This window comes from Rhizoctonia solani, chromosome 10 (genome assembly GCF_016906535.1).
Source record: "Rhizoctonia solani chromosome 10, complete sequence".
In the NCBI taxonomy this organism is placed as follows: Eukaryota; Fungi; Basidiomycota; class Agaricomycetes; order Cantharellales; family Ceratobasidiaceae; genus Rhizoctonia; species Rhizoctonia solani.
This window is the reverse complement of record NC_057379.1, coordinates 989,489-1,013,127: the sequence shown is the minus strand read 5'-3', so window position 1 is coordinate 1,013,127 and position 23,639 is coordinate 989,489. Positions and strand designations below refer to the sequence as shown.

Sequence of the window (23,639 nt, the reverse complement as noted above, 5' to 3'; positions counted from 1 at the left end):
GACTACTCTCTCGGGCACTTTGTTTACTTTGGAAGGCCCGACAACTTCGACATTAGTGAGACAGACATTTCAGTAAGACCATGCGTGGCTTTCAACTTTTAAAAGATGAAAGATGAAAAAAAAAAGAAAAAAAAAAAAGAAAAAAAGAGATAAAAGAGATATATATAAAAGAGATAAAAGAAATTAAAAAGATAAAAGATATGAAAAATAAAAAAGAAGATATAAAAAGATACAAAAAAGATACAAAATATATAACAAAAAAAAGATAAAATAAAAATAAAATAAAAAAGGAGGGGGCGCGCTCCCGGATGGGGGTTCTTGGTCGGTGGCATCGAGCGCAACCACCTCAAGCAGACCGGGGACCCTGACATGCCGGTGCGCCTTTCACTTGCTGATTCGTGCGAACTGAACTAACTTGTCTCATACCCAGAGAACGATCGGATGTGGGGGGATGGATGGCGTGGCTTGGCTGGCTTGGCGTGGCGTGGTTTAACTCTCGAATGTAAATAGAAATTGAATAGACCCCCCGTTCAAGCTTGCGACCAAGCCCGAAACTGTTGTTATGAATGCAGGTAATATGGAGGGCAATCGATATCTATTATACACATGAAGTCTATGTGCATATGTTTTGATTGAAAGGCTCTGGCCTTTCTCATACTCTTCGGTGCCTGGAGCTCATTCAAGTCTTTGCTTATATTAATGAGCAGCCCACATCCGAGTTCACACCATCGATCAAAGCCAAATCCCAAATCTACCATTATTCTAAACAAGGGTATGTACTTTCACAAAAACAAAACAAGAATAGAACGCAATAAAACCACAGTCCCGAAATACGGAGCAGGAGTCCAAGTCAGAGTCAGATACAGTTATCAGAATTCGGAACGAGAACGAAATCAAACTACAGCGTTGCAAGGTTGATTATACAAACCCCCATCTAACATGCGCCAACCAATCGTTCGACAACCCAGTCTCTCGCATCTTCCAACTCTTCACTGGAGTCGAACACAGCATCTCCCAATGCCACTCTCAATGCTAATGCACTCCCCCTGTAGGAGTAAGTACACCTTCCGGATCAGGGTATACTTTTCGGTATAGTTCTAGCGCCTTGATCAATGCTCGCACGCCCTTGATTTTCTCCGATTCTAGGGACGAAGAGGGGGAAGACCGGAGCGTTTCAAACGATACGACAAGCGAGCGGAGTGTAGGAGACTGCAATCCATGACCAAGACGACAAACAGACTTGGTCGCTTCCTCAGTCTCTTCTTCTTGTTCGAGCTGGGACAAGGACGAGGACGAGTCTTGGTGCGAGGTTTCAACAAACTTGCGAACGGCTAGGTCGAACAGGACGTCGACGACTTGGCTGGCAGCTATAAAGTCGAAAATGTCGTCGTCGGTTGTATCGAATGTGGAGCCTGACCGGAGAGGGCGGAGAGGTAGGCTTGCTCGGCATCGTGTAGCGGGAGGGAAAGCACTGCCGTTCGTACATTGGTCGCGGTGAGGATCCCGGGCGGGGAGTCGCGGTTCAGAGGAAGGCGAACCAGGTTCTGGGGTAGAGGACTCTTCAACCGAACGGGAGTTTGTGCAGCGCGAGACCAGAACCTTTTTGCGAGGGGTGCACAGACGGGGGCGAGAAGAAGCGCTAGCACTGCTTCGCGTTCGGACTGCTCTTCTTCAGGACCAGACACAGAGAAGTAAAGCGAAGCGGCTGTCCAGAATCGCGAAATGGCGGATAACTCGCGCCCTACAAGTAGTAACGTGGGTAAGCTGTAAAAATACAAATGAAATGGTAGGCGAACCTTTAGCTAGAACCTTCTTTGCTCCTTCAACTCCTTGCGCTTGCTTCTTGGCACTCAAAGATCGGACCCAGCTCAAGACCAACGAAAGCAATAATACAATCGAGAAGATTGTATGAGCTGCATGAGCAAAGTCCCATGGCGTTTCAACTTTTCCGCTTGGTGAAATAACCGGCGAAATAACCGATCCAGAGTGGGTATGGTGAGAAGCAGCAGGAGACTGCCCCTTGAAGAATGAGAAGAACAAGAAGACACCCAAAAGGTACTTTCCGTTGTCCGAGGGTGCGGGTGCAATTGCCACTGGCACGGCGTTCGGGAACGTCTCGGTTTGCGGAGACTTGCGTGGTCGACCCCGCTTTCTTTTCTCGCCGGCTTGTTGTGGAGGAGAAAGGCTTGGATTAGCAGTGGTAGGGCGGGCGCGTTTAGCCTTGGGTTCTCGCCGGCTTGTTGTGGAGGAGAAAGGCTTGGATTAGCAGTGGTAGGGCGGGCGCGTTTAGCCTTGGGTTCGTCTCCATCCGAGTCATCATCGTCGCCGTCACCCTCCGCCTCAGGTTGGTCATCTACACCAATCGAATCCGTTTCTGGTCCACCATGCACACGAACCCATTCCGCCTCCCACTCCCTGACGACATCTTCGCCGCTAACGCACTTGACCAAAGCCTTCAGCCCCCCAACTTTCCCTTCGAGCCTCTTCTCTCGGCGCTTGAGAACCCGGATGTATTCTGTGGCCTTTCCGAGAACGCTCGCCTTTGATGCTTTACGAGCCGGTCGAACACCGTCGCATAGCCCGTGTTCGTCGGGTTGTTCGTTGGGGAATGCAGCTTTATCAAGGACTCGTAGGGCGGGGACCGCGTGTCTTAAAGCAGTGATACGAGTATTTAGGTTTGTGCGGTACCGGCGCTCGATAGTTGTGTGTGAAGTCTTTGTACGTAGAGGGGGAGGAGCAGACTTGGCCGCGCCATCCGGGAGAGTAGGTAGCGCTGGGGGTTGCTGAGAAGGAGTGGCATTAGGTTGACCGAATGCAGCGGAAAAGAAATCCGGCATGGACTGCGCATTTTGGAGAATTGCAAGGTACTCCTGCTCCAGTGCCTCTGCGTTCGCATCTGTTGGGAAATATCAGCTCCACTTGATTTGAGATATAATCAATGATGATGCTTACCTAGTTGCATCGCGGTGAACGCATTAGGGTCTGTTGGAGCTGGGTTGGGATTGGCGCCAGCCCTTGGAACGGGTGGTAAACTAGGCATAACGATCCCTGGCATAGAGCCTGGAATATGCGGCGGGAATTGGGACATTTGCGGTTGAGGTTGGACTTGGGGCTCCTGGACTTTGGCAGCACGTGTCCTAGCGAGAATTCGTTGGGCGATGTCGTCAGCAGCACTGAGTGGCTCGGACTTGGGGATGGGAGTCTGAATCTGAGTCTCCAGTTGAGGAATATCCAACGTCGGAGCAGATGGAATAGACAGTAAGTGCGAGGCACGGGCGGCGGCAAACTTGCTTTTGGGAAGCGGTAAATTCGGGTTAATTACCTGGGGAGGTTCAATAACAGTAGTAGGGTCAGTTACTAGGCCATCGAGGTCAAGAAATAGCATCGCAGGATCAACGATCGGTTTGTTTGTGTCGTTCCACTGCTCCCAACCATCGATAGACATGCCGAGTTCCTGCATCGTAGCTTGGAGGCCTATATCTGGCATAAACTGGTCAAACCCAAGATCTGGGCTTTCAGAAGTCGATGGACGACGAGGAGGAGCCAGCTAGTTGATGATACGAGAAAGAGTTAGTCGGAGATGAGATATGTTGGTCGTCGGAATCCGTATCCCCAGACGAAATTGATGGCGGCGACAGCGAGGCCGCAGGAGAGAGTGATTCAAAGTTCATTGTAATCCGAGCCAAAAACACAGATCGTAAAATGTTAGAACTCGGAACAGGTGGTGGTGGAAGGACGGTGGACGTTGACCGACGGTTGCTGGAGATGCCAGATTTGATGTCGTACCACTTCGCGGGTGGCGGTGTCCCTCGTACGATATCCATAGTCACGTGCCACTGCCTCTTTCCAATTCCAGCCTCATTCCACAGCCGAAACGTACTAATTTTGCCTAATGAGTTTCATTATGGTTCCCGAAACCGAACTTTGCTCTGAATCAGATAGTCGCAAGTCAACCGCGAAGAGCAGAGTCGATCTCCGTCGTCCTCGCTACCGTAGTAGAGGCGAGCTGGACAAAGGATCCACTGGGAACCGAGACCACATGAACAAGTCCGTTGCAGATCATTTAGACACCAACAAACTAACTATCAAACTCAAATAAATGTTCTTGTTTCGGTCGAGAGGTATCAAAGTGATCATTGCGATGAATATATGCGATAATCCGCCAGTCTTCCACTTTGTCAAGGAAACGCTCCCATCCATTCTGCCCACAGGAGGATTGTGCAGTATCTAACGTCAACTCGATTCGGGCGGGTGGATATATTTCACATATCTTGATTAGTAACAATCCTCGGTGTTTGTTAAAATACGGACCCGTAGATTCTTACAAAATGGGGATCTCGATGCACCTTAATCTTCTTTAATCTCAGAACTCGCCTTGTCTAAATGACCAAGGACACAATCTAGCAACAAAGTGGGAGACACCAAGCAATAGCTGCCGAATAAGTGATCAAACAAAACGCACTTCCATATTTTCCTATCCATATGCAAAGTATTCGTGCGAAAATGGGTCAACCAACATTACCCGCTCTTAAGTTTACTAGATTGATAGCCCTTACTCATGTATTGTAGAACCATATGCACGAAGAATTCATAGGCGCCCATTCACGGCCCGAGATTCTTCCCGGCGCTTGTAACTGTGGGGTACTATATAACATCTCGGTCTATGGCGAACGCCACGAAATTTGGCCTGGTGAGCCGTGTCCAATAGCTCGGTATGAATGCACCGTGGCATAGGGTAATAAGAGCAACATCCTTAGGAAAAGTCTTTACTGAAAGTTGAAACCAATTCGAATCCTACTCTTTTCCGCTAGCATACCTATGGTATCACCCAACCGCCGGTTTAAGTTTTCCATATGCCACAAGCGCCCTTCGCACGGGTTCGCCAAGAGGTACATTGAAATCTCCCACCAACCTGCTGAGGTGGATTCGCTAGCACAAGCCTCAATTTTCAATTCGGAATTTAAGAGGATTACTCGACTCACTCCTCGCAACGAAAATCCCCCAACCTTACAGCCAGATCGTAACGGTGGCAGAGCTCTCGCTCTGCGCGTTCGGTTACCCCACAAAAGAGCTTGTAGATCAGCAAACGCCTTCGATCAACTGACTCGTGGTACTAACCTCATCCCAAGTCTTCTATCGATCTCTCACTATGATGCTCTGAAGGTTCTAGGTCTGGAATGCTGTACACGAACCCCTCGAACTATTTCCGCAACAGCTACCGGTAATCTTCAGCTATTCACCCGGCAATGCTTTCTCCGGTCAGATAATGTAAGGAACAGTAGCGGAGCTCGATCGTAGAGCATGAGCACATGCGCGAGTACACAAAATTGTGGTTGTAGCTTAGCTTCGAAGCATATATGCGTTGGGGAACCACCCACTGTACGCATTGCACGACGACAGTAGGCTACCAGTAGGCTACGTATTGGGTATGTGTGATTGCATCAAGACATTCCGAGAGGATGGTTACTGCGCATTAACGTCAGCCTAATCCCTACTCGGATATATTGGCTGGTTTGAACCAACCGAGTGTCCAACGGGGATATCGCGCTCACATGCTCTATCTATCGTACGCGCTCAGGAACGCGCACACTGTCATTCTTTATAAACTGAGCTGCCAAGAGAAGCGTCATAAAAGCATGAGGTTTTGTGACTCGAGCAGTAGTTTACTCCTGAGCGAAGTTGCAGTCCTGGGCCTCAGGACCTTGTGCTGATCGTGGATCGTCAATACCCGCGAGCGGCGAGTCGTTGCTGAGGCTTCGAAGTAGACCGGAATAATAATAGGGTACTTGCTGTGTAGATCGCTTGGTATACTGCTGGTTCTTGGATAGAGTCTAGGTTTAGGTATTGAAAGAAGCGGCTGGGCCTCGAATGCGCTAGTAAAAGATGCTCCATAACAGCTCATTTATGGTACAAGGGTCATCTAACCGGAACCAAACAATTTATACGATATCCGAGGAGAAAAGCAGGCTCTCCCAGTGAATAGTTAATCCCTACAGGGGCCTGGTCCCGGTGTTTCGACTTATCTCTTGGATCTGGCAAATATAAACAGTCAATAAGCACGCCATTCCAGGGCTCTTTCGTATTGATCAGTGAAATACAGCCAGGTCTATAACCTAGTAACATATGTACTCATTGCGCTCTGTTATGCAACTACTTTAAGTTCACCCTCTGTGACGGCTTCAAAGAGTGTGCATGTTCCAGTAGTATATTCCATTTGAGTTTTCAAGATCTCTTAAAAAATTAATCCGTGTAAAAATCAGAATTTTGTAGGGATAAAGCTCCGGATAGAAATGTACCTTTTGGTGTTCGGTGCCTTGAATATGTATTGCTTTCGGATTGCCATTAATTTCAAATATGGCATAAGCCATAATATGACTCAATGAGGAAGTAACCCACTCTTAACTCCAACCTCCCTACCAAACCTATTCGGTCCCAAAATTTTCCATAAAGATTATATTTTACGTCTACAACACGGACTCAAAGGTAGAAGGGGTTGCACGATGACTGAATCCAGTTTTGTAATTCGTCAAATTGCTTCGCTGCCAGGTCAGTTTTCCTTCGTTATGCATCAATTCCTGCCTATGCCTTCTTAATTTTATGACAGGGCACGAAGACCGTGCGTGGCAGGTTGCTTGGAACCCAGATGCCCCTATACTCGCGTCGTGTTCAACCGACAAAACGGTTCGGCTTTATTCGTACTCAGCGCCCCCGCCAGATTCAACAGATGATGCCCACGACTATCGATTTGACCTTGCAACGTCCATTTCCACTGGTCACACGCGCACCGTGAGGACGATTGCATGGGCGCCCGGTGGGAAGAGCTTGGCAGTTGGATCATTTGATTCTACTATCTCTGTATGGGAGCGTACTACCGAAGATGATAGTGAAGGGAAAGAACACGGGAGCGATCACCCTTCGAGTGAATGGGAAATGGTATCTCAACTGGAAGGCCACGAGAACGAATGTAAAAGCGTTGCGTATTCGAACAGTGGAACACTGTTGGCCAGTTGCAGCCGAGACAAGAGTGTGTGGGTTTGGGAAGGTACGTATTTCTCTCTTCTATTACTCGTACCGACCTCTTATACGTGCCTGTATAGTACAGCCCGATGCCGAATTTGAGTGCCTGAGTGTTATGATGGAACATTCACAGGATGTCAAGGCTGTCACATTCCACCCTCGAGAGGATATCTTAGCTTCAGCATCCTACGACGACACAATCAAGTTATATGTAGATGATCCCTCCGATGATTGGTACTCCTTTGCCACCTTGAAGGGACACATGTCGACTGTTTGGGCTATTTCGTTCAGCCCTTGTGGTAACTTTCTCGCTTCTTCATCAGACGACAAAACCATTAGGGTATGGCGGCACGTCCCAGCTGACACCGGGTCCTATTCCGCCGGTGATTGGCAGCCCGCTCTAGACTGGGTGGCCCATTCTCGACCTATATATTCGATTTCATGGGGACCGAAGGTTCCTGGAGTCGGCTCCGAGAGCAGTTTGGGATGTATTGCCAGTAGTGGGGGTGATGGTCAAATTAGGATATGGGAGGTATGTCAATCCTGTTGGCCAGCCGGATTCGGTCTGAATAGGAGCAAAGGTATCGGACACTAGTTCCGGATTAGCCCAATATGAGATATGCTCATACGACAGGGCACATGGAGATGCTGAAGTCAATTCTGTCTCCTGGTGCCCACGGCCACGGATGAATGGTATTCTTGCCACTGCAGGAGATGATGGAATCGTAAACATATGGAAAGTAATAGTGAGTATTACGCGGGCTCATATATGCCCCCCAGCGACCCTAATGATCCGTATCCAAGCAGCAGCATACGTAGACAATGATGGATGATATTAAATGAAAGGACTCTTACTTGGAACTATTACCCCTTTTGGTGAACAGGGCCGTGTTTGCGCAACGGAACCGCCTCACTCATTTGTTCGAGGAGCTTTTGTACCCGGCTACGGTAATCGCCCCTCCGCTCATATCCAGCTTTTGATCACACAAACACGTTGCTATGATGTAGTTTCTCAGTCTGACGTGGGGTCCCAGTGGCATAATCCAAGCTATAATCCGTGCTGCCATGGATCGTCTTAAATGCCCGAGAGCCTCATGCTACTTCACTGGATTTGTTATGATAATATGCTCCCCACACAGCCAATGAGTGCCTGACGAGCGCCTGCTAGATTGCCGTAGTCGGCTTTCTGGGGACCGACTGGTGATCTTCTCTCTCTAAAGCTACTCTAGCACGCATACAAAACGGAGATTCTTAACCCCGGTTCATTCCAACCTTTCATTCGCCCCTTCTGGCTGTTGTTAATCCCCTCCCTACTTTCACGACAAGGTATGGCCTTCTGGCATATATATTGGCATCTCGCGCTAACCTTGTTGAACAGGATGGGCGCGTGAGTTACTCGGGCTTATGTTGATCGATGGCAGCACTGATCTTAGATTCGCATTTGTGATACTGGGTTTTAGTTGCAAAGCTTGTTACGCTGTAAAGGTAACTACATCCCGCGCCACCTTCCTCATTCGAACTTATTGACAGGATCACAGCGAAATTGTCAGTATCCCACGGAAGTATATCAAGGATGTATTCAGTGCGAGACCAGGGGTACTAGATGTGAACCTCGCGAATGGCCTCCCTCTAAATACACGTAAGTTGCTGAAGCGAACTGGCCTTCCTAACTGACCTGCCCTACCCTTAAGCATGAACTTCTCCCGATCCACGACCGGACCTAAACGAAGATCTGTTGATAGCTCTGCTCTTGGGCTTTATGTCCCGGAGTCATTGTCATCTGGATCTGAACGCATCGGCTCCGGTATGAATGTTTAAATGAAATAGGTTGTGCAAGCTAAAGTTGCCTTATTGGATTGTCCCCAATTAGACCCTGTATTGTTTGATGACAGGGGCTTTGATATCTCTTCTCGCGCGCGTCGTCGACCAAGACACCGTGCCTCAAATTCTGCTGACGCTTCCGTTTCGATAGGTTGGTTCTTTGAACGAACCTTTTCGGTGCTTGGATACTGACGGTATCCCAGGTGCGATACAATTCGCTGGGACAACCACATTGGTTAGAAACGGCATACTACACCCGTCGGAACTGGTGGAGCTTTATCATTTGTGAGTTATCTCTGTGGTTTATACCTCAAAACTACCGTGCTAATTGTTGGAGTAGATTCGTCACAAGGTGGAATGTAAGTGGATTCAACGCATACATAGAGGGCACTGAATCAGATATGGACAGCCATGTATTCTTGTCCTTGATCCCAGCCTCCACACAATCCAGTATCTCACTAATTTTGAGCTACTATTATCTGTGGGTTCGTTGCATGCCACTATTATTCACTCCAACTAGGCTAACCCCCCGCGTAGTGCTAGCAGTAGCTGCACAAGAGTACCACCCTCGGCCTGAATTATGTGAACAATTGATGTATCATGCACGGTCGATTGCTGGAAAAGAGCTGCTCGAAACCCCAACAGTAGAAACGGTACAAGCTTTACTTCTGCTTTCATTGTTTCCCAACTGGGGGCTATCGTTTGACCAAAACCGATCCTGGCTTGACCTAGGGTGAGTTTAGTTTGATAGTGATATCGACTTGTTCTGATGCACAAAACCTTAGACTGGCGCTTGAGTACGTTTAACGGAACTCATCGTGATCATGACTTAACAAATCATTCTTCGCAGCTTAGCTCGACAGCTCGAAATGGACAAGGTGGCATCTACGTTCGATCCTTGTAACACCTCGTCTACCGAACGGAATGTTTTCCGAACTTGGATAATATGTCATAATTTGGATGCTGTTACATCCTCAGTCTTTGACAGACCATCTTCATTCGCTCCTATATTACCCGAGCAGAGACGCTGGCCGAAAAAGGCAAATGATTCTTATGAAGGCATGGTAGGGGTCCTCGCCGAGCCACTTCAACTTCTCGAGCTTCACATCAAACAGCAATCCCTCAATAAACTCTTATATGGCGCAGATTATATTCGAGGAATTGTGAGTGAAAAGGGAGAACGGGGGGCTTGCATAACTGAAAAGTCCACCAGAACCGAGGTGAAAGCACCACGAGCCCACGATTGCTTGATTCGAAGATTATTACAAGCATGGAAACCGGGATATCTGAGCAGAGCGCTTTTTGGGCGAACGAAAGGAGCGAGCAGTTGCCTTTTTGGTTCCATATGGCAAATATGTAAGCAGAGATAACGTCGACCTGGCTACGCAGTCTAAAGCCGCAATAGCACAACGGCATATTCGCGACTACTACTTCTCAGTAGATACCCCTTGACCGATAAATGTTTTCAAGAGCCAGAAACTTGCTCAAATGTATGTTCCTGGCCCAACGGTCTGGCTCTTTCAACTAAATGTTCGATACAGATAATTGACTCGGCAAGGTGTATACTGGAGTCGTATGCAAATATGTTCGTCAACTGCGGCTACGCAAAGTATGCTCCAGGGTGCTTCTTTACACATGGTTTACTGGCCACCGCTATTGTTTACAAGGTCTGCACATTTATTAGTCAGGAAACAGACATTATTTAATTTCTTCCATAGTTTATTGATAGCATGGAGTCCGATGATTCCCGAGTTCTGATGGTAAATCTGGCCAAACAGTTCTCAAACAGTCTGCGGATGTCACCAACGGTTACCCGACCCGAAGCCAAACAAGGTGTTTTTATCCAGACTCTGGACTATATCCAGCGAGATAGATCAAATGGGACCGGAGGAATGTCGGAGTCATTATCAAGGCAGGAACCTATTATTCCCATACTCACTACCATTTTCCCTGGGTGGTGGAGACTTTATCTGTAGTCCCTGCATGCCTTTGTTTCGCGAGGTCGTGTTAGGTTTATGCTTCTGATGTTGACTGGCTAATATATACAATATCCAAGTATGCCCGCTTCAACCTATGTTATATTTACAATATATGACAATATTTTCTTGGTTTTTCTGACGGAATGCACTGGAAGACGAACAAACTGCTTCATTATGCTTGTCTCTGTTTGGTTTCCATAAATGCTGCAAGTTGCCATCTGAACCAGGTTCTTACTCCTGGTTGTTAGGATACACAGCGACGAATCGAGCTTCTTCCACGCATCGACCTCATGGGAACGATCATCGACCAAGTTTGGCTTTGTGTGGAAGCTCTGACCGAGGACTCTAAATATCACCGTTCCTGCACGAAATTTCTCTATCTTGCCCCACAAGGTCACTTTGATTCGTTGCTGAGGTCGGTATTGGTCAAATCTCTTTCATAACCTCACTAATTCACTCATTGATTTTGATAGCTGTGCTCATTTCTCTTTCGTTTATTTTTTGTTTGCCTGTTGTTGAGCCGTGCTCACACTCTCTTTACTAGCCACAAGACTTCTGCTCCTTCTCTTATTCAACAAATTCATCATGCTGTGCTTTTATCCTCTGGCCACTTTATCTTTCGCTACGTTTGTGTCGGCTCGCCCACTACCTCTTTATCGCCGTCAAAATGCAGTCACAGATTTCGGAAGCTGCAACGCGACGCCTGATATTATATTCGCATTGGGACTTGACGGTCGCAAGGACCCTTCTTTTCAGGCAAAGAATAATGATGTTTATAATCGTAAGTGGTTTCGTGCCTGTTATATGCGCGATAACAAGCAATTAATCAATATGCGCATAGACGGATCTGCCCTTGGCATTGGCGTAATCACGTCATTCATTTGCCAACAGCTGAACGACAAGTGTAAGGCACCCCAGGCCACGCTTGATGCTTGCGCGTCAGGTCAGGCTGCAGCAGCCAAGGTTACGGGAGGTGCTGCCGCTGATAGCTTGTAAGTACCAATCAAACTTCCGGTGTATGTGTATTTCTCTAACCGGTTATCTCTTAGCAATTCGGCATTTGGAATAAGTACGAATTTTGCATCTGGGACATCCTCTGGGGCCGAAACCGGAAAAGAAGTGGGCAAATCGACAGCGTCGACCACCTCGACTGCTTCTGCTTCAGAGGCTGTCAGCACCACTTTGGAGGCAACAACCACCTCTGCTGCTGCTACCGCTACGGATACGATATCTTCCACCGCTTTGGCCACGGCATCCGCCAGCACCTGCCCAACGGCATCTACCGTCACCGTGACTGTGGATGCGAGCGCTACTGCATCCACTCCTTGTCCAACCGATCCGGTCACTGTAACTGGTGAGCTGAATGACTTTTCTGATTACTCATCCTCGATCTAACGTGAATAACGCTAGTAACTGGCACGGGCGCCGCGACCACTTCAACGGCAATTTCCACTGCGAGCGAGGCTACCACAACCACCTCTGCGGCTTCCTCAAACGAGGCGGTTTCGACTTCCACTTCGTCAGCGGCCGCTCCTTCGGCAACAGGCCCTGTGTCCTCGCTCGATTTTGGCTCTTGCACTGACCCCACTATTGAGTTCGGCCCCGCATTTGAAGGACGCAAGGCGGCCGAGTTTTCTAACAAGCCGATCAATAAGCAAGAGTTTAATCAACCTTCCGCATTGAACATAGATATCGTTACCCGCGCGGTCTGCGATATTCTCGCGAGCAAATGCAAAGCACCACAGGCCACTCTCGACGCATGTGCGAAAGGAAAGACTGCAGCAAGTGCGGCGGCAGCTAAGACGGGAGCTCAAGCCGATGCTTTCAATGCCGCTCTTGGCATCACTGTGAGTTTCGTCAATCAAGGGTATGAATGACATTCGCCTAACGCGAAACGCGCAGACCAACTTTGCAACTATTCCTGCTGCTCCGGGCGGAGGCCCGGGTACTGAAGCCCTTGCTACCACCCCCAACTTCGGCACATGTACCAATCCGACCATGGAGTTCGGCGTTGGATTCGATGGTAGAACGGAGTCCAGTTTCCAGCCTGCCAACAAGGCCGATTTCGACCATGGCTCCGCTCTTAACCCAGCGATTATTGCAACCGCTATTTGCGACACTTTCGTCAACTCTTGCAACGCCAATAAACCCGCGATTGATAATTGTACCGCAGCAAAGGCAGCCATTACGGGGTTGACCGGCCAGGCCGTTGCTGACGCATTCAATGCAGCCATTTTGAAGGGGGCAGCACAATGATTAATTTACCAATATTAGATATTGTCTCGTATTTCGGTAGTTTGTAATGGAACGGTTTCAACAACACATGTGTGCGTGTATCCAAGAAACGCGGCTCAAGGCACCCGTTTATTTGATTCGGTTGCCGTGCTCTTCAATTAGCCCCGATTAAGAAGTTTCAAAGATGGGCGCTAATAGACAGGGCAGTGCTCTCTCTGGGGACAAACACTCCGAGACTCCGCCCACCACGACGCCTGTGCTAATAGGCGCGCAGCTTTCATGCCTGAGGAATACCGCCACCAAGCGCCTCCTACGAAACATCCTAATGTTGTAGAAAAGGCCGTCGCTCGGGAATCTTGGATAGTCGTCAGTCCTGGAGCTATGTCCCCAGATCCAATTCACCGTCCATCTCTGGAGAATGGATCGATTCGCCTAATAAGTCCTCAACCACGCGTGGTTCAAGCTGCACCCGACGATTATCGACCTCCACCGCCACTTATTGACCCTACATCCCGTACCTCCAGTACTGGCAGTATTCCTCACGGAGCCGGTCCACCAGTCGCGGTTACCGCAGCCAATCCCAATTATAAGATTGGACTTGATCTAACACAGAACGCTGTACAAGTAACTAGGGACCGGCCTCACGACGCTGCGAGTATCCATGTTCCCCAAACCCCTCGTGAGGCGATAGGCCATCTTGATGCAGCTCAGTTACATGCCAAAGAGGACCGAGAGAACACCGTGCTGCGCAAGCGTAATCGTGGGAGCGGAATGTTGGGGAGTATGTTTGGAACCCATGAACCTCGAGCATCTACGGAGGAGATAGAGTCGATACATTCAACTCATGCTCCGGAGAAGGTTCGTACGAGTCATTTTTCGACGATGGGTCTCATTCGAACCGTGCTTCACAGGAGCAGCGACATGGGTTCAGAAGCCTTTTTGGTATCTCGCGCGAGAGAGAAAACGAAAAGGAGAGAGAGCGAGAAAGAGAGCATGCTCGCCATCGTGGCATTGATAACCCAAATGATCGAACCCAATGGGAGATGTCTCGTTTAATCGGTTCGTTCGTTTGTTTGTGATAATTCCAACTCATCCACATGCTCAACTCACACAGGCTATACTACTAGCACCAGTGTAGAAGATTGGTCTGTTGTAATGGAGATATGCGATAGGGTCAATCTAAACGATTCAGAGGCCAAAGAGGCGTCTAAAGCGCTGCGAAAGGATATTCAGTGGGATTGCCAATGTTTGATGTTCGCTGGTAGATCGCTGATACGTAAACGCTTAGATTCGGACGTCCCGCCGTACAACTGTCAGCCGCCAGAGTATGATCATTGCGTTGCCCGTCGGACTTTGTCGACTGATCAATGATTTAGCTATGGGCTATCTTGATGCGAAACTGCGGCCAATACTTTGTTGGGCATACGACGAGCCGCAAGTTCCTGGGGAAGATCGAGGAGATTGCCCTCAGCCCGGCAACATCGCCAGTAGTTCGAGATCGACTGGTTGAGGTGATTGGGACCTCGGTTTATTTGCTGAGGGAATCCAAGTAAGCATGTCTTTGTGTTAATCCCCCCCCCCCTACATGATTTATCCATAGAAACCTCAAGCCCTACCAGGCGACATGGAAGAAACTCCGGCTCCAACTGAAGCTGACCCACCCAGTTGAAGGGCTCGAGATTCCCGCGGATGACCCTATTTTGAACCCCACTCCACATCGACCTCCATCATCATTACGGCAGCTTGCGCCGAATGAACTCGTTCAGCCCGACATCCAAGCGAATATAGCTGGTGTTACAGAGGGATTAGCCAAGGTAGAGCTGGAACCCGCGCATCCTGCTGAAAGAAGAAGTGCGCACGACGGGGAGAGAGACCAAAGGCGAGACAGGAACCGTAACACGCAATCGACCTATGGTGTGATTAGCCCTGAGGAGGATATGCGACGTCTGTTTGAGGAATGCGAGATTGCTCGAGACAACTGTCGAATACTGGCCGACTCACTTGTATACGCGACTCCTGATAGCATCGCGACAAACACAGTAATAAAGGTTGGAATGTGAAGATATGTATTGGGCCGTGGTCAACTGACATGGAAAGCTATACAGGAGTTCCGAGAGAAGTGCATGAAATCACAAGAGATCATTGGTGCACAAATTGACTGGGCGACAGCGATTGCTGATCGCGCACGGGCAGAGCAGACTTCTGTGAATGGGTCAGGGGAGATCGATCCTACAGCAGAGGAGCAGCTATTACAGGCTCTTGTTATGGCCCATGGGGAGCTAAACGACGTTTTCAAGACATATGACGACCTCGAACGAATAGCCATCAGCGAGCGTGAAGAGGCCGAGGTACGAGCACGGAGCAAAGTTGAGCTTCGACTGGACCGAAGTGTGAGTACGAATATACCAGGAAGGAAGGAAAATCTAATGTCAGGTCACAGAAATACCAGCAACTAGACGGGGGTGAAGTCTACATGATTCCATCAGACAACCACGGGGCATCTCGATCACAAACACACACACCTGCACCTGCACCTGCTCAAGTTCTGCCTCCGAGCCACGCACGACGTCCACTCCCTCAGCCTACTCCGTCATCACCGCATGTTAACTCTCTAGCCCCGCCGCCTCCTGCGCCCCACGGTCCACGACCTTTATCCCGAAACCGAACACCGTCACCCAACTTGGGATCAGACTTTCGTGACCACAGCACCGATGAATCTTCACAGGAAAGCGAGATCCCACCGACACTTCCTAGTGAAAAGGCCATGGGAAAACGTAGAGCCGAGCCGGGGCCAGAGGAGGAAGGTAAGGATTGATTTAGAATGACTATATAGAATTACATCTAACACTGAACTTATAAAGACGAATGGCCGGAACACGGAAGCCTACTTAATCTGGATAATGGAAATGATGGCGATGACGACGATCGAAACTCAAAGCCACAAGAGGTCTTCTTATACGACGCCGCGGAGGAGAGGAAGAAGCAGAGAGCTGCTTCAGAGGCCAAGCGATCATGATGGGTTGGATGGTGGCGCAGGAGTAATGGATATGTCAATCTCAGTGTATTTTAATCGCTCTTTTTTCTTGCAAACACATGAAGGTGTGCAAGGCCTGGAATACTTTGCAGTCGCTTTAGGAGAATATACCTCAATCCCATTTTTATCCATGTATTAAGGCAATAGAAATACGTACCGGAGGGTTGACGAACCAGGCTATTTCGTATTCCACAGCTGGCCACTTGTCTTCTACATAAGTCCGCACTTCCGCGCCAGCCTGGCGAACTAGTTGGTCGGTTGATTCATCCCCTGAGCCCTTGGGCTTATACGTTGATCCTGAAAACCCCCACAAGCCATCTTGCACTATTCTGTCCCAAATCTGAGCAGGCACGATTCCAGGATGTGTGATCGGCAAGCGAGACCAAACCACATAATGCCGGATTTCAGGTGGCACTAGAATAGTTACATGGGTCAGCCCTCTGTAGAACCCAAATTGGAGCCCCTTATATACCTGAATATGGCCAGTCATTTGGCAATATCTTGACCAATGGCTCCGCGATGTCAGCGGTAAACCATCTTTTGCCATTATTCGCGGATGGCGTTAGTGGTCTGACTGATACGGTTTCCGATTGACCCAAAGCAGATCCATTATCTGCATATGTTGGTTCGGTATGGGAGCCTGGGGATGCAGGTCTAGAAGCCGTTGGACCCCATTCGAGCCGTATATTCACAAGGTAATTCACTAATAGCACATATAGGCATTAGAGAAATCATAATTAAATGTGTAAATCTCAAACTTGCCGACTGATCCGTGGATCATCTTCACCTGCTGAATCCATTTATCGTAACGTTGCTGTAACGCAGGATGTCTTTTAAGCGCAGCTAAATCCCTGAAAGGCACTTCAGAACTTGCTTCTTTGTCAGATGGAGCAAAAGGGAAAGTACCCAGAATCGACTTGGTCTTTGACTTGATCCCATGTAAACATCGGAGGATAGTCGCGTGCAATCTCTTCCAAGGATGGAATGCCAGCGCTCAGATCGGCCTGCTTTTGCGTTTGTGTAGAAGCCTCAACTACAATTGCTGGGATAAATGTTCTCGAACTTTCAGACGTAGATTGTTTAGGCACAAGTGACCAGCGAGATACGACTAATTGGACAATATCAGACCACTCGGTCATGGCTCCCATTCCTGCAGATGTTATTCTCGTGTGAAAAGTAGCTAAATTATCCCAGGCTAGTATACGCACCAATATCACCACATGCCAATGCCTTGCCGATTGGGCCAATAACAGTATAGCCGATTACATCACTGACTATATTCAGGTGCCGGGTGGTCAAAGGGTGCTCGTACATATGCGTATTCATTGCTGGAAAGATAAAAGTCGGAGTACTCGGTGCTAGTGCCCTGAGTATGGAGGTCTGATAACAGTTAGAGAATACACGAAGACTAGATACAAAGACATACCGCAAGATTATCGCACAGACCAGAAGCGATCTTGGCTAGAGTGTTTGCAGAGCATGGCGCAACTAGTACTACATCTGCCCATCGGCGCAACTGCTTTCTTGAATGGGATACAGGGTAACGCTCCCAAATAACATACCTCAATATGTAAGATGGGGTCTCCAGCCTTCTTCCAGGTCTACAGCAGAGAGATGAAGTCCGAGTGTTTGGATTATAAATCGACGCTTACCGTCCAGTCTCCGGAATCAGTCCACACTCTACTCCCAGCAGCTTGAATTTCGTCCATATGGATAAAATTTATGGCAGCTTCTGTGGCTACAACCTCAACCTTGACTCTGTCGTACTATATGTAGCAGCATCCAGTATTGATCGTTGCGCAAGGAGGACATTCTTACCGTTAACAGTTTTTGAGCCATTAATGGTACCTTAATTGCTGCAACACTTCCCGTGGCAATTAAAAGAACATGAAGGTAGTTTTCTTTGCGCTCTTCCGCCGCTATGAATTTCATTATTTTGAGGATCTAGATGATGGTCGAGTCTATGATGTCAGCAATCGGGGAGGGAGCGAGGAGAGGTGTTCACCCTCCGAGTGTAGATAAGATAAGATCGGCCGACCTCGTTTCCGAGTCACAAATATTCTAGTTCTCGACCACGACACTCACTCAAAGCTTACTCAGTAGACATGGCGATACTTGGACTGGCTGAATCCGACTCTTCTATATATCCAGTTCATTTTGACATTGAAAAAGTAATCCGGCCAAATATTCTTGCCTTACACCCATATAGATGCGCCCGAGACGACTACCAATCTGGCATACTACTTGACGCCAATGAAAATGCTCTGGGGCACTCTATACCCCTTAAAGCTACATTCAATCAGGACCCTGCTACTTCTAGTCATCTCTCTTTAGATCTCCATCGTTATCCCGACCCTGCTCAGAAGGAAATCAAATCTAGGATTGCTGGGCTCCGAAACATTAAAGGCACAGATAACGTCTTCTTGGGTGTGGGCTCTGACGAAGTTATCGACTTGCTTATGCGCGTCTGTTGTCGCCCGGAGCACGACAAGATTCTCATTACACCGCCAACCTATGGCATGTATGGTGTGACCGCTCAAGTTAATGATGTTAGTATAGTTAAGGTCCCTCTGCTGGTCGAGAAGGGCGAATTTCAACTAGACATGGATGGGGTATGTCATCGGTATTATTAGAAGAGATCCAATTACCATATGATCATCTATGCAGATTAAAAAAGCCGTAGCATCAGACCCCAGTATCAAGCTTGTATTTGTTTGCTCCCCAGGGAATCCGACAGGCACCCTTATCCCCCTCAGCGACATAAAGGCCCTTCTGGAGGATACGAACTTCAAGGGAATAGTAATTGTCGATGAAGCATATATTGACTTTGCAAAGCCAGAAGACAGTGCGGTATCGTTGGTTTCGGAATACGCCAATGTTTGCGTTATGCAAACTCTCAGCAAAAGTTTTGGGCTGGCCGCTATTCGGTAAGTTATATACGGACATTTAATAGCGCATAGCCATAATCTTGGTCGGGACCATTCTTTTGTCTAGGTTGGGCGTTGCGATAGCTCAGCCCCCGTTGGTTCAAATTCTTACCAATACAAAGGCGCCTTATAACATCTCTACTCCCTCTGCGAGTCTAGCTCTCGCTGCTCTATCACCGGACGGCATTGCGATCATGACCGAAAAGATCCATGTGCTTAATTCAAACCGTGACCGACTAATCAAGGGGTTGGAAAAACTCTCTCCTCTTGGGGTGGGATCTGTCATTGGCGGAAATCACGCAAACTTCGTCATTGTTCCCATCTTGTCTCGGGGCTCGACAGAGCCGGACAATGTGAGAAGTAATGGTGTATACAAGCGTCTGGCCGAAGATTTGGGTGTAGTCGTCAGATTCAGGGGAAATGAATATGGGTGTAAAGGGTGCTTGCGTATTACGGTGGGGAGTGACGAGGAGGTTACTGCTGTGCTTGAGCGTCTGGAACAAGTGTTGAAGGATATGTAGACGTTACACATAGAGTAGAACGAATCCATAGTCTAACGTGATTACTTGGGGGCAAACGTAGAGTGTCATTCAACAATAATACAGATGAAATTAACCAAAAAGCAACATCTCAGCGAGAAATTAGAAATTAGAAATTACAGCATTACAAAATTACAAAATTACAAAAATGGTATCAAAGCGTGGAACGAACAAGGCAAATTTTGAGAAAGTCTACTCATGAGAATTTTTGATTCAAGTCCAAGTACCAATGTTTATTTAGCCCAAATTATGCAAAGAAGGGATACCAAAGAGTCTTTCCATCTCCTCCGAATCGACCTTGATCTGGGGTGATGCGCTCGAACCTGGAGGTACAAGAACCGCCGGGGTGGTCCCGTTCAACTCATCTGCACGAACCAGGAGTCGGGTCAAGAAACGAGCGTAGATGCTGGGTGAATGCCGTTCATCAATCGATACTTGTTTGGATTCGTATGCATTGATCAGCTCCATCACAACGCTTCTGAGGTGCTGGCGGTATGCCTGATCGATCACCGGCGCAAACGTTGGGCACAAAACCTAATCCAGTGAGAGTTAGGAGTGCGTTAATTTAGCAAACCGGCAATCTGCGTACCTTGACTATGAAGGCGGCAGCAAATGCGCCGAAGGTGAACCAGCCTTCAGCGCTATACTTGAAATAGATTGAGTTGGCGTGGTGCTCGCTCAACGCCCTGACCAGCCGAGATGACGCATCCAAGCACTACTTTCATGTTAGTTACTGAGAGGATATGCTTGAATCATTGGACCCACTCGTTGCAAAATCATTCTCTTGTCTGCATCCCTACTACGTCCGTGGCAGATCGAGTAAATCACGAGGCGGAAGTAGTGGGCAGTGCTGGAAAAGGGTATAGCTCAATACCAACCATATTGTATGCGTGGATGAAAGAACTTACTATTTGACATGCGCACGATACCTGCATGCGGGATCATCATGATCAGAATGTTCGGCGAAAATGCTAAATTGACGTCAGTCTCAGACACCACCAATGATCAACCGACAAACCTTTCAAACTCTGATTGGAAGTCTTCTATTTCTTTCGTAAACCCATCCGCAAGCAAGCCAACGTCAACGTGCTGAGGAGACAAGTCAGCCCATGTGAAAAAGTTGTACAACGGTGAACATACATTGTTCAGGTTGTAAATTGAACTCGAATCGGCACCGAGTAGAGTAAAGTACTTGCGGAAAATTATGCAAATTTGAGTGAAGGCTGGAATTTGTATACCTGAGCAATTTGACATTTGTGCACTAAGTGTCAGAAAGACGCACCACATAAATGAATATCAAAATTCATATTGTACTTCGAGGACTTCCACCACGTCTTCGAGCCCAGAATTACAGGGTCTTCTTGCATCGAAGTCTGCTTGCCGAGTTTGGCTGCGGCGGACACACTGTTCCACGATTGACTTTAGCCACCCAGTCGGGTTGGCCGGCGAGATAAAGGAATGGTGCTTACTCGAGGTTGTGGCATATCAGCCAAGTCCTGATCCTATTGAGGTGTTCCCTTTCTGCCATCTCACTCGGGAACGGACGGTCCGCCGGACGGTTCAACTGCAAATCACCAGCCATCCGTGTTGCATAACTGGTCAGCCCCTGTCAGTAAAACGGCTGCCAATAGAAGTTTTGATGCTCACCCAAGGTACAGCCAAGTACGATCTTCATCCCATCGTCTGGATGGAGGCGGAAAGGTGGCAAGCAATACAAACGCCTGTACAATCTCGATACTTTTTGACCACGTCGTCAGCGCCAATCCTGCCATGGTCTTGGCCTCCTGCATCAAGATAGGATATTGCTCAGGCTTGTAGTCACGCGCGGCGATAGCGATGACTATCCCAGATAATACATCAGCAAAGGAAATCGATGAGGAACGGTTTGAGGTGGCCTACCAACTGTGAAAAGGAAGGGGCAACGCCATAGGACTGCTCGCGCTGAGGTATGCAGCCCTGGGTCAAGCACCGAGACAGAGACATTCCAAAGGCTCATGAAGCTAATAATGATAGATATCAGTGCCTTGCTGAGACAACAACAATTAATCTACTAACCGAGCGAATAGTTCAAGACACTCGGCGGGCTTGACTGTGCCGTTTAGGAGATACGACGGTAGCCTCTCACGTTCAATCACAATCTTACGAATGAATGGCAGCGAGGCCGGATTGGGAGAAAAGTAATCAGCGCCTGCTAAGCCAACCTCCGCTGAAATGTTTGAACCGGTCGGTGATGGCAGCGCCTCGGCTTGGGGTGAGCCAAGTGAACGTGCCAATTCGAAGAAGGTAGCAGCAGGAGTTCCATACGCAGGCATGGGCATACTAAGGTGTAGGTCGTGGCGCCCTGTGATTAATTGGAACTAGCTTAGAGCTGATTGAACCGTTTGCGGTAATGAACTTACTGTCTTCCTCCTCCGAGGTGATTGAGGTATACTCTTCCAAGTCATCCTTTGCATCAGAGTCCGGGTCTTGGAGCTCCATGAGCCTCGAGCGACCATAGAGCCCCATAGGATCTGACGCAGGACAGCCTGCCCGGTGGATGACGATCAGTGCAGGAGCCGATGACCCCTCGGCCGCTTGCGTCGCTGAAACAGGGATAGGACAACTGCATTTTCGTCCCTCGCCCGATTCAAGAATTGAAATGCGATCAGAAGAATCCCTTCCTTCTGGCCCAACGATTATGTCTAGCTGTTGCTGAATCCGCACCTCAAGGTCACGAATTTGGTGCGTGATGTCCTTGATCGTACTAACATACTTGTTAGGGAGTATATGGCGATGAGTTTTCAAAGAACATACAGTGTTTGGTTCTTCGGTTTAGTCACTGCCATTACGCATTCGCGTCGAGCCCTCGCGCAGCGCGCACAGGAACGACTATTAGCATCGGGCCACCGACACCCCGCCTGTCGTTGAAGAGAAAGAAGTAAGCATATATACGTGTTTCTAGGGCCCAGTGCATACCTTGGCAGATTTGCAAGCAATACATGTGCGCAACTCTCTCTGAAGTCTCCGTGCGCTGACCCGGTCGGGACGCAGAGTTGACGGAGCACGAGCTGGAGAGGCATTAGGAGAGGTGATCGTTCCAACAGGAACCGGAGCTGATGATAATTGGGGTGCAGGCTGAGACGGTTCGAGTGGTACTTGTGGGGCTAAATACGATGCACTCCGCAAATTCTGATCATGGGTGTGGATCATGGGAGAAGAAGTCATGGAGGTTTCTGAAGGATCGATGGGCGTGTATGTACCAGGCAAGAGGTCCAACTCTATGAATTCCTGTAATAAATTCAAAGAAAGACTATGTTCGTCCAAATCGACGTGGGGTTCATTCCGACTTGAAATATGCATCTCCGGAGGCTGAGTGATACTAATAGATGGACTCGGTGTCTGAACAATACTTGACGGGTATAACGTCTGCGTCAATGGATAAGAATTGGTGACCGAGCTCGGGAAATCAATAATTGTATGACCATCCCCTTGGGCAGTAGTGCGATCGTCGAATAGCGACAATGTGCTGGCGATGTAGGCATCGCGTTGTGAGTTATAAGATGCGTATGGATACTCATGAAGTTGCAGGTGAGGGTGATACGCTGTCATTGCGTGGGGTGTGGCTGGCTGGAAAAAGACGATGGCCTCTGTTTATATGCAAACTGGAGCAATTCCGCTGGGTTGACAGGTTATGCAAACTTGAAGCGCGGACGTCTAGCGGATAAAATCCGAGGAAAGATTCAATGAAGATCGTCCAAAATGGGCATAAACAAGAGCAGTTAGCTCCGGTAGTTCATCTCGTCCAGACCGTCCAGACCGGGCATTTGATTAACCCCGAGCTGAACGAGTATGCGTGACAGGCAAAGCAAGCGCTCTCGTATGACTAAGCAACCGAGTTCCTCGCGGAGGGAGAGCGAGTGTTAGCCCGGTACACAAACACCGTGGCCAGGATATTGGGGCGAACAAGGTAGACCCTGACGGGCGAGAGAATGGTACCTGGCACGAGTGTGGCACGCCTTTGATTCGTAAGCCTGAACCCACCGTGTACTCCGAATAGAGTTGTGCCATGGTTGGTTGAACGTGGGTCCCAATCGCAAGCCCTTCCATG

At 48.5% G+C, this 23,639-nt stretch overlaps 7 protein-coding genes across 7 annotated transcripts; 4 read left to right on the top strand and 3 right to left on the bottom strand.

Annotated features, from left to right (window-relative positions):
* Nucleotides 1–1,032: 1,032 nt before the first annotated feature.
* Nucleotides 1,033–3,824, bottom strand: RhiXN_08504 (helix loop helix DNA-binding domain protein; the record flags this gene model as incomplete). Its single annotated transcript, XM_043328320.1, has 6 exons — nucleotides 1,033–1,367; nucleotides 1,418–1,741; nucleotides 1,797–2,019; nucleotides 2,145–2,896; nucleotides 2,953–3,512; nucleotides 3,562–3,824. 6 exons carry the CDS (start codon nucleotides 3,822–3,824, stop codon nucleotides 1,033–1,035), a joined length of 2,457 nt encoding a protein of 818 aa, XP_043183705.1.
* A 2,676-nt stretch (nucleotides 3,825–6,500) lies between these two features.
* Nucleotides 6,501–11,153, top strand: RhiXN_08503 (WD40 repeat protein; the record flags this gene model as incomplete). The annotated part of the gene is made up of 20 exons (XM_043328319.1): nucleotides 6,501–6,546; nucleotides 6,605–7,042; nucleotides 7,098–7,549; nucleotides 7,599–7,763; nucleotides 8,247–8,343; nucleotides 8,396–8,502; nucleotides 8,556–8,656; nucleotides 8,709–8,821; nucleotides 8,888–8,989; nucleotides 9,042–9,123; nucleotides 9,179–9,197; nucleotides 9,248–9,323; nucleotides 9,376–9,571; nucleotides 9,624–9,635; nucleotides 9,689–10,001; nucleotides 10,052–10,194; nucleotides 10,244–10,328; nucleotides 10,380–10,505; nucleotides 10,557–10,732; nucleotides 11,066–11,153. The coding sequence occupies 20 exons, from the start codon at nucleotides 6,501–6,503 to the stop codon at nucleotides 11,151–11,153; spliced, it is 2,937 nt and encodes a 978-aa protein (XP_043183704.1).
* Nucleotides 11,154–11,402: 249 nt separating this feature from the next.
* RhiXN_08502 (uncharacterized protein) lies at nucleotides 11,403–13,073 on the top strand (the record flags this gene model as incomplete). Its single annotated transcript, XM_043328318.1, has 5 exons — nucleotides 11,403–11,598; nucleotides 11,659–11,809; nucleotides 11,867–12,171; nucleotides 12,228–12,664; nucleotides 12,720–13,073. The coding sequence occupies 5 exons, from the start codon at nucleotides 11,403–11,405 to the stop codon at nucleotides 13,071–13,073; spliced, it is 1,443 nt and encodes a 480-aa protein (XP_043183703.1).
* Nucleotides 13,074–13,331: 258 nt separating this feature from the next.
* On the top strand, nucleotides 13,332–16,068 carry RhiXN_08501 (TOM1-like protein 2; the record flags this gene model as incomplete). The annotated part of the gene is made up of 9 exons (XM_043328317.1): nucleotides 13,332–13,910; nucleotides 13,964–14,111; nucleotides 14,167–14,284; nucleotides 14,341–14,377; nucleotides 14,429–14,601; nucleotides 14,653–15,100; nucleotides 15,158–15,442; nucleotides 15,493–15,856; nucleotides 15,914–16,068. The coding sequence occupies 9 exons, from the start codon at nucleotides 13,332–13,334 to the stop codon at nucleotides 16,066–16,068; spliced, it is 2,307 nt and encodes a 768-aa protein (XP_043183702.1).
* A 50-nt stretch (nucleotides 16,069–16,118) lies between these two features.
* Nucleotides 16,119–18,018, bottom strand: RhiXN_08500 (Flavoprotein; the record flags this gene model as incomplete). Its single annotated transcript, XM_043328316.1, has 10 exons — nucleotides 16,119–16,181; nucleotides 16,244–16,500; nucleotides 16,559–16,740; nucleotides 16,800–16,937; nucleotides 16,993–17,236; nucleotides 17,295–17,466; nucleotides 17,513–17,602; nucleotides 17,649–17,687; nucleotides 17,739–17,852; nucleotides 17,905–18,018. 10 exons carry the CDS (start codon nucleotides 18,016–18,018, stop codon nucleotides 16,119–16,121), a joined length of 1,413 nt encoding a protein of 470 aa, XP_043183701.1.
* A 173-nt stretch (nucleotides 18,019–18,191) lies between these two features.
* Nucleotides 18,192–19,534, top strand: RhiXN_08499 (aminotransferase class I and II protein; the record flags this gene model as incomplete). The annotated part of the gene is made up of 3 exons (XM_043328315.1): nucleotides 18,192–18,698; nucleotides 18,754–19,013; nucleotides 19,081–19,534. The coding sequence occupies 3 exons, from the start codon at nucleotides 18,192–18,194 to the stop codon at nucleotides 19,532–19,534; spliced, it is 1,221 nt and encodes a 406-aa protein (XP_043183700.1).
* A 255-nt stretch (nucleotides 19,535–19,789) lies between these two features.
* RhiXN_08498 (Fungal specific transcription factor domain) lies at nucleotides 19,790–23,140 on the bottom strand (the record flags this gene model as incomplete). The annotated part of the gene is made up of 14 exons (XM_043328314.1): nucleotides 19,790–20,086; nucleotides 20,142–20,267; nucleotides 20,318–20,402; nucleotides 20,461–20,523; nucleotides 20,571–20,641; nucleotides 20,693–20,775; nucleotides 20,835–20,956; nucleotides 21,022–21,147; nucleotides 21,200–21,392; nucleotides 21,452–21,552; nucleotides 21,608–21,893; nucleotides 21,952–22,295; nucleotides 22,346–22,449; nucleotides 22,508–23,140. The coding sequence occupies 14 exons, from the start codon at nucleotides 23,138–23,140 to the stop codon at nucleotides 19,790–19,792; spliced, it is 2,634 nt and encodes an 877-aa protein (XP_043183699.1).
* Between the last annotated feature and the right edge of the window lie 499 nt (nucleotides 23,141–23,639).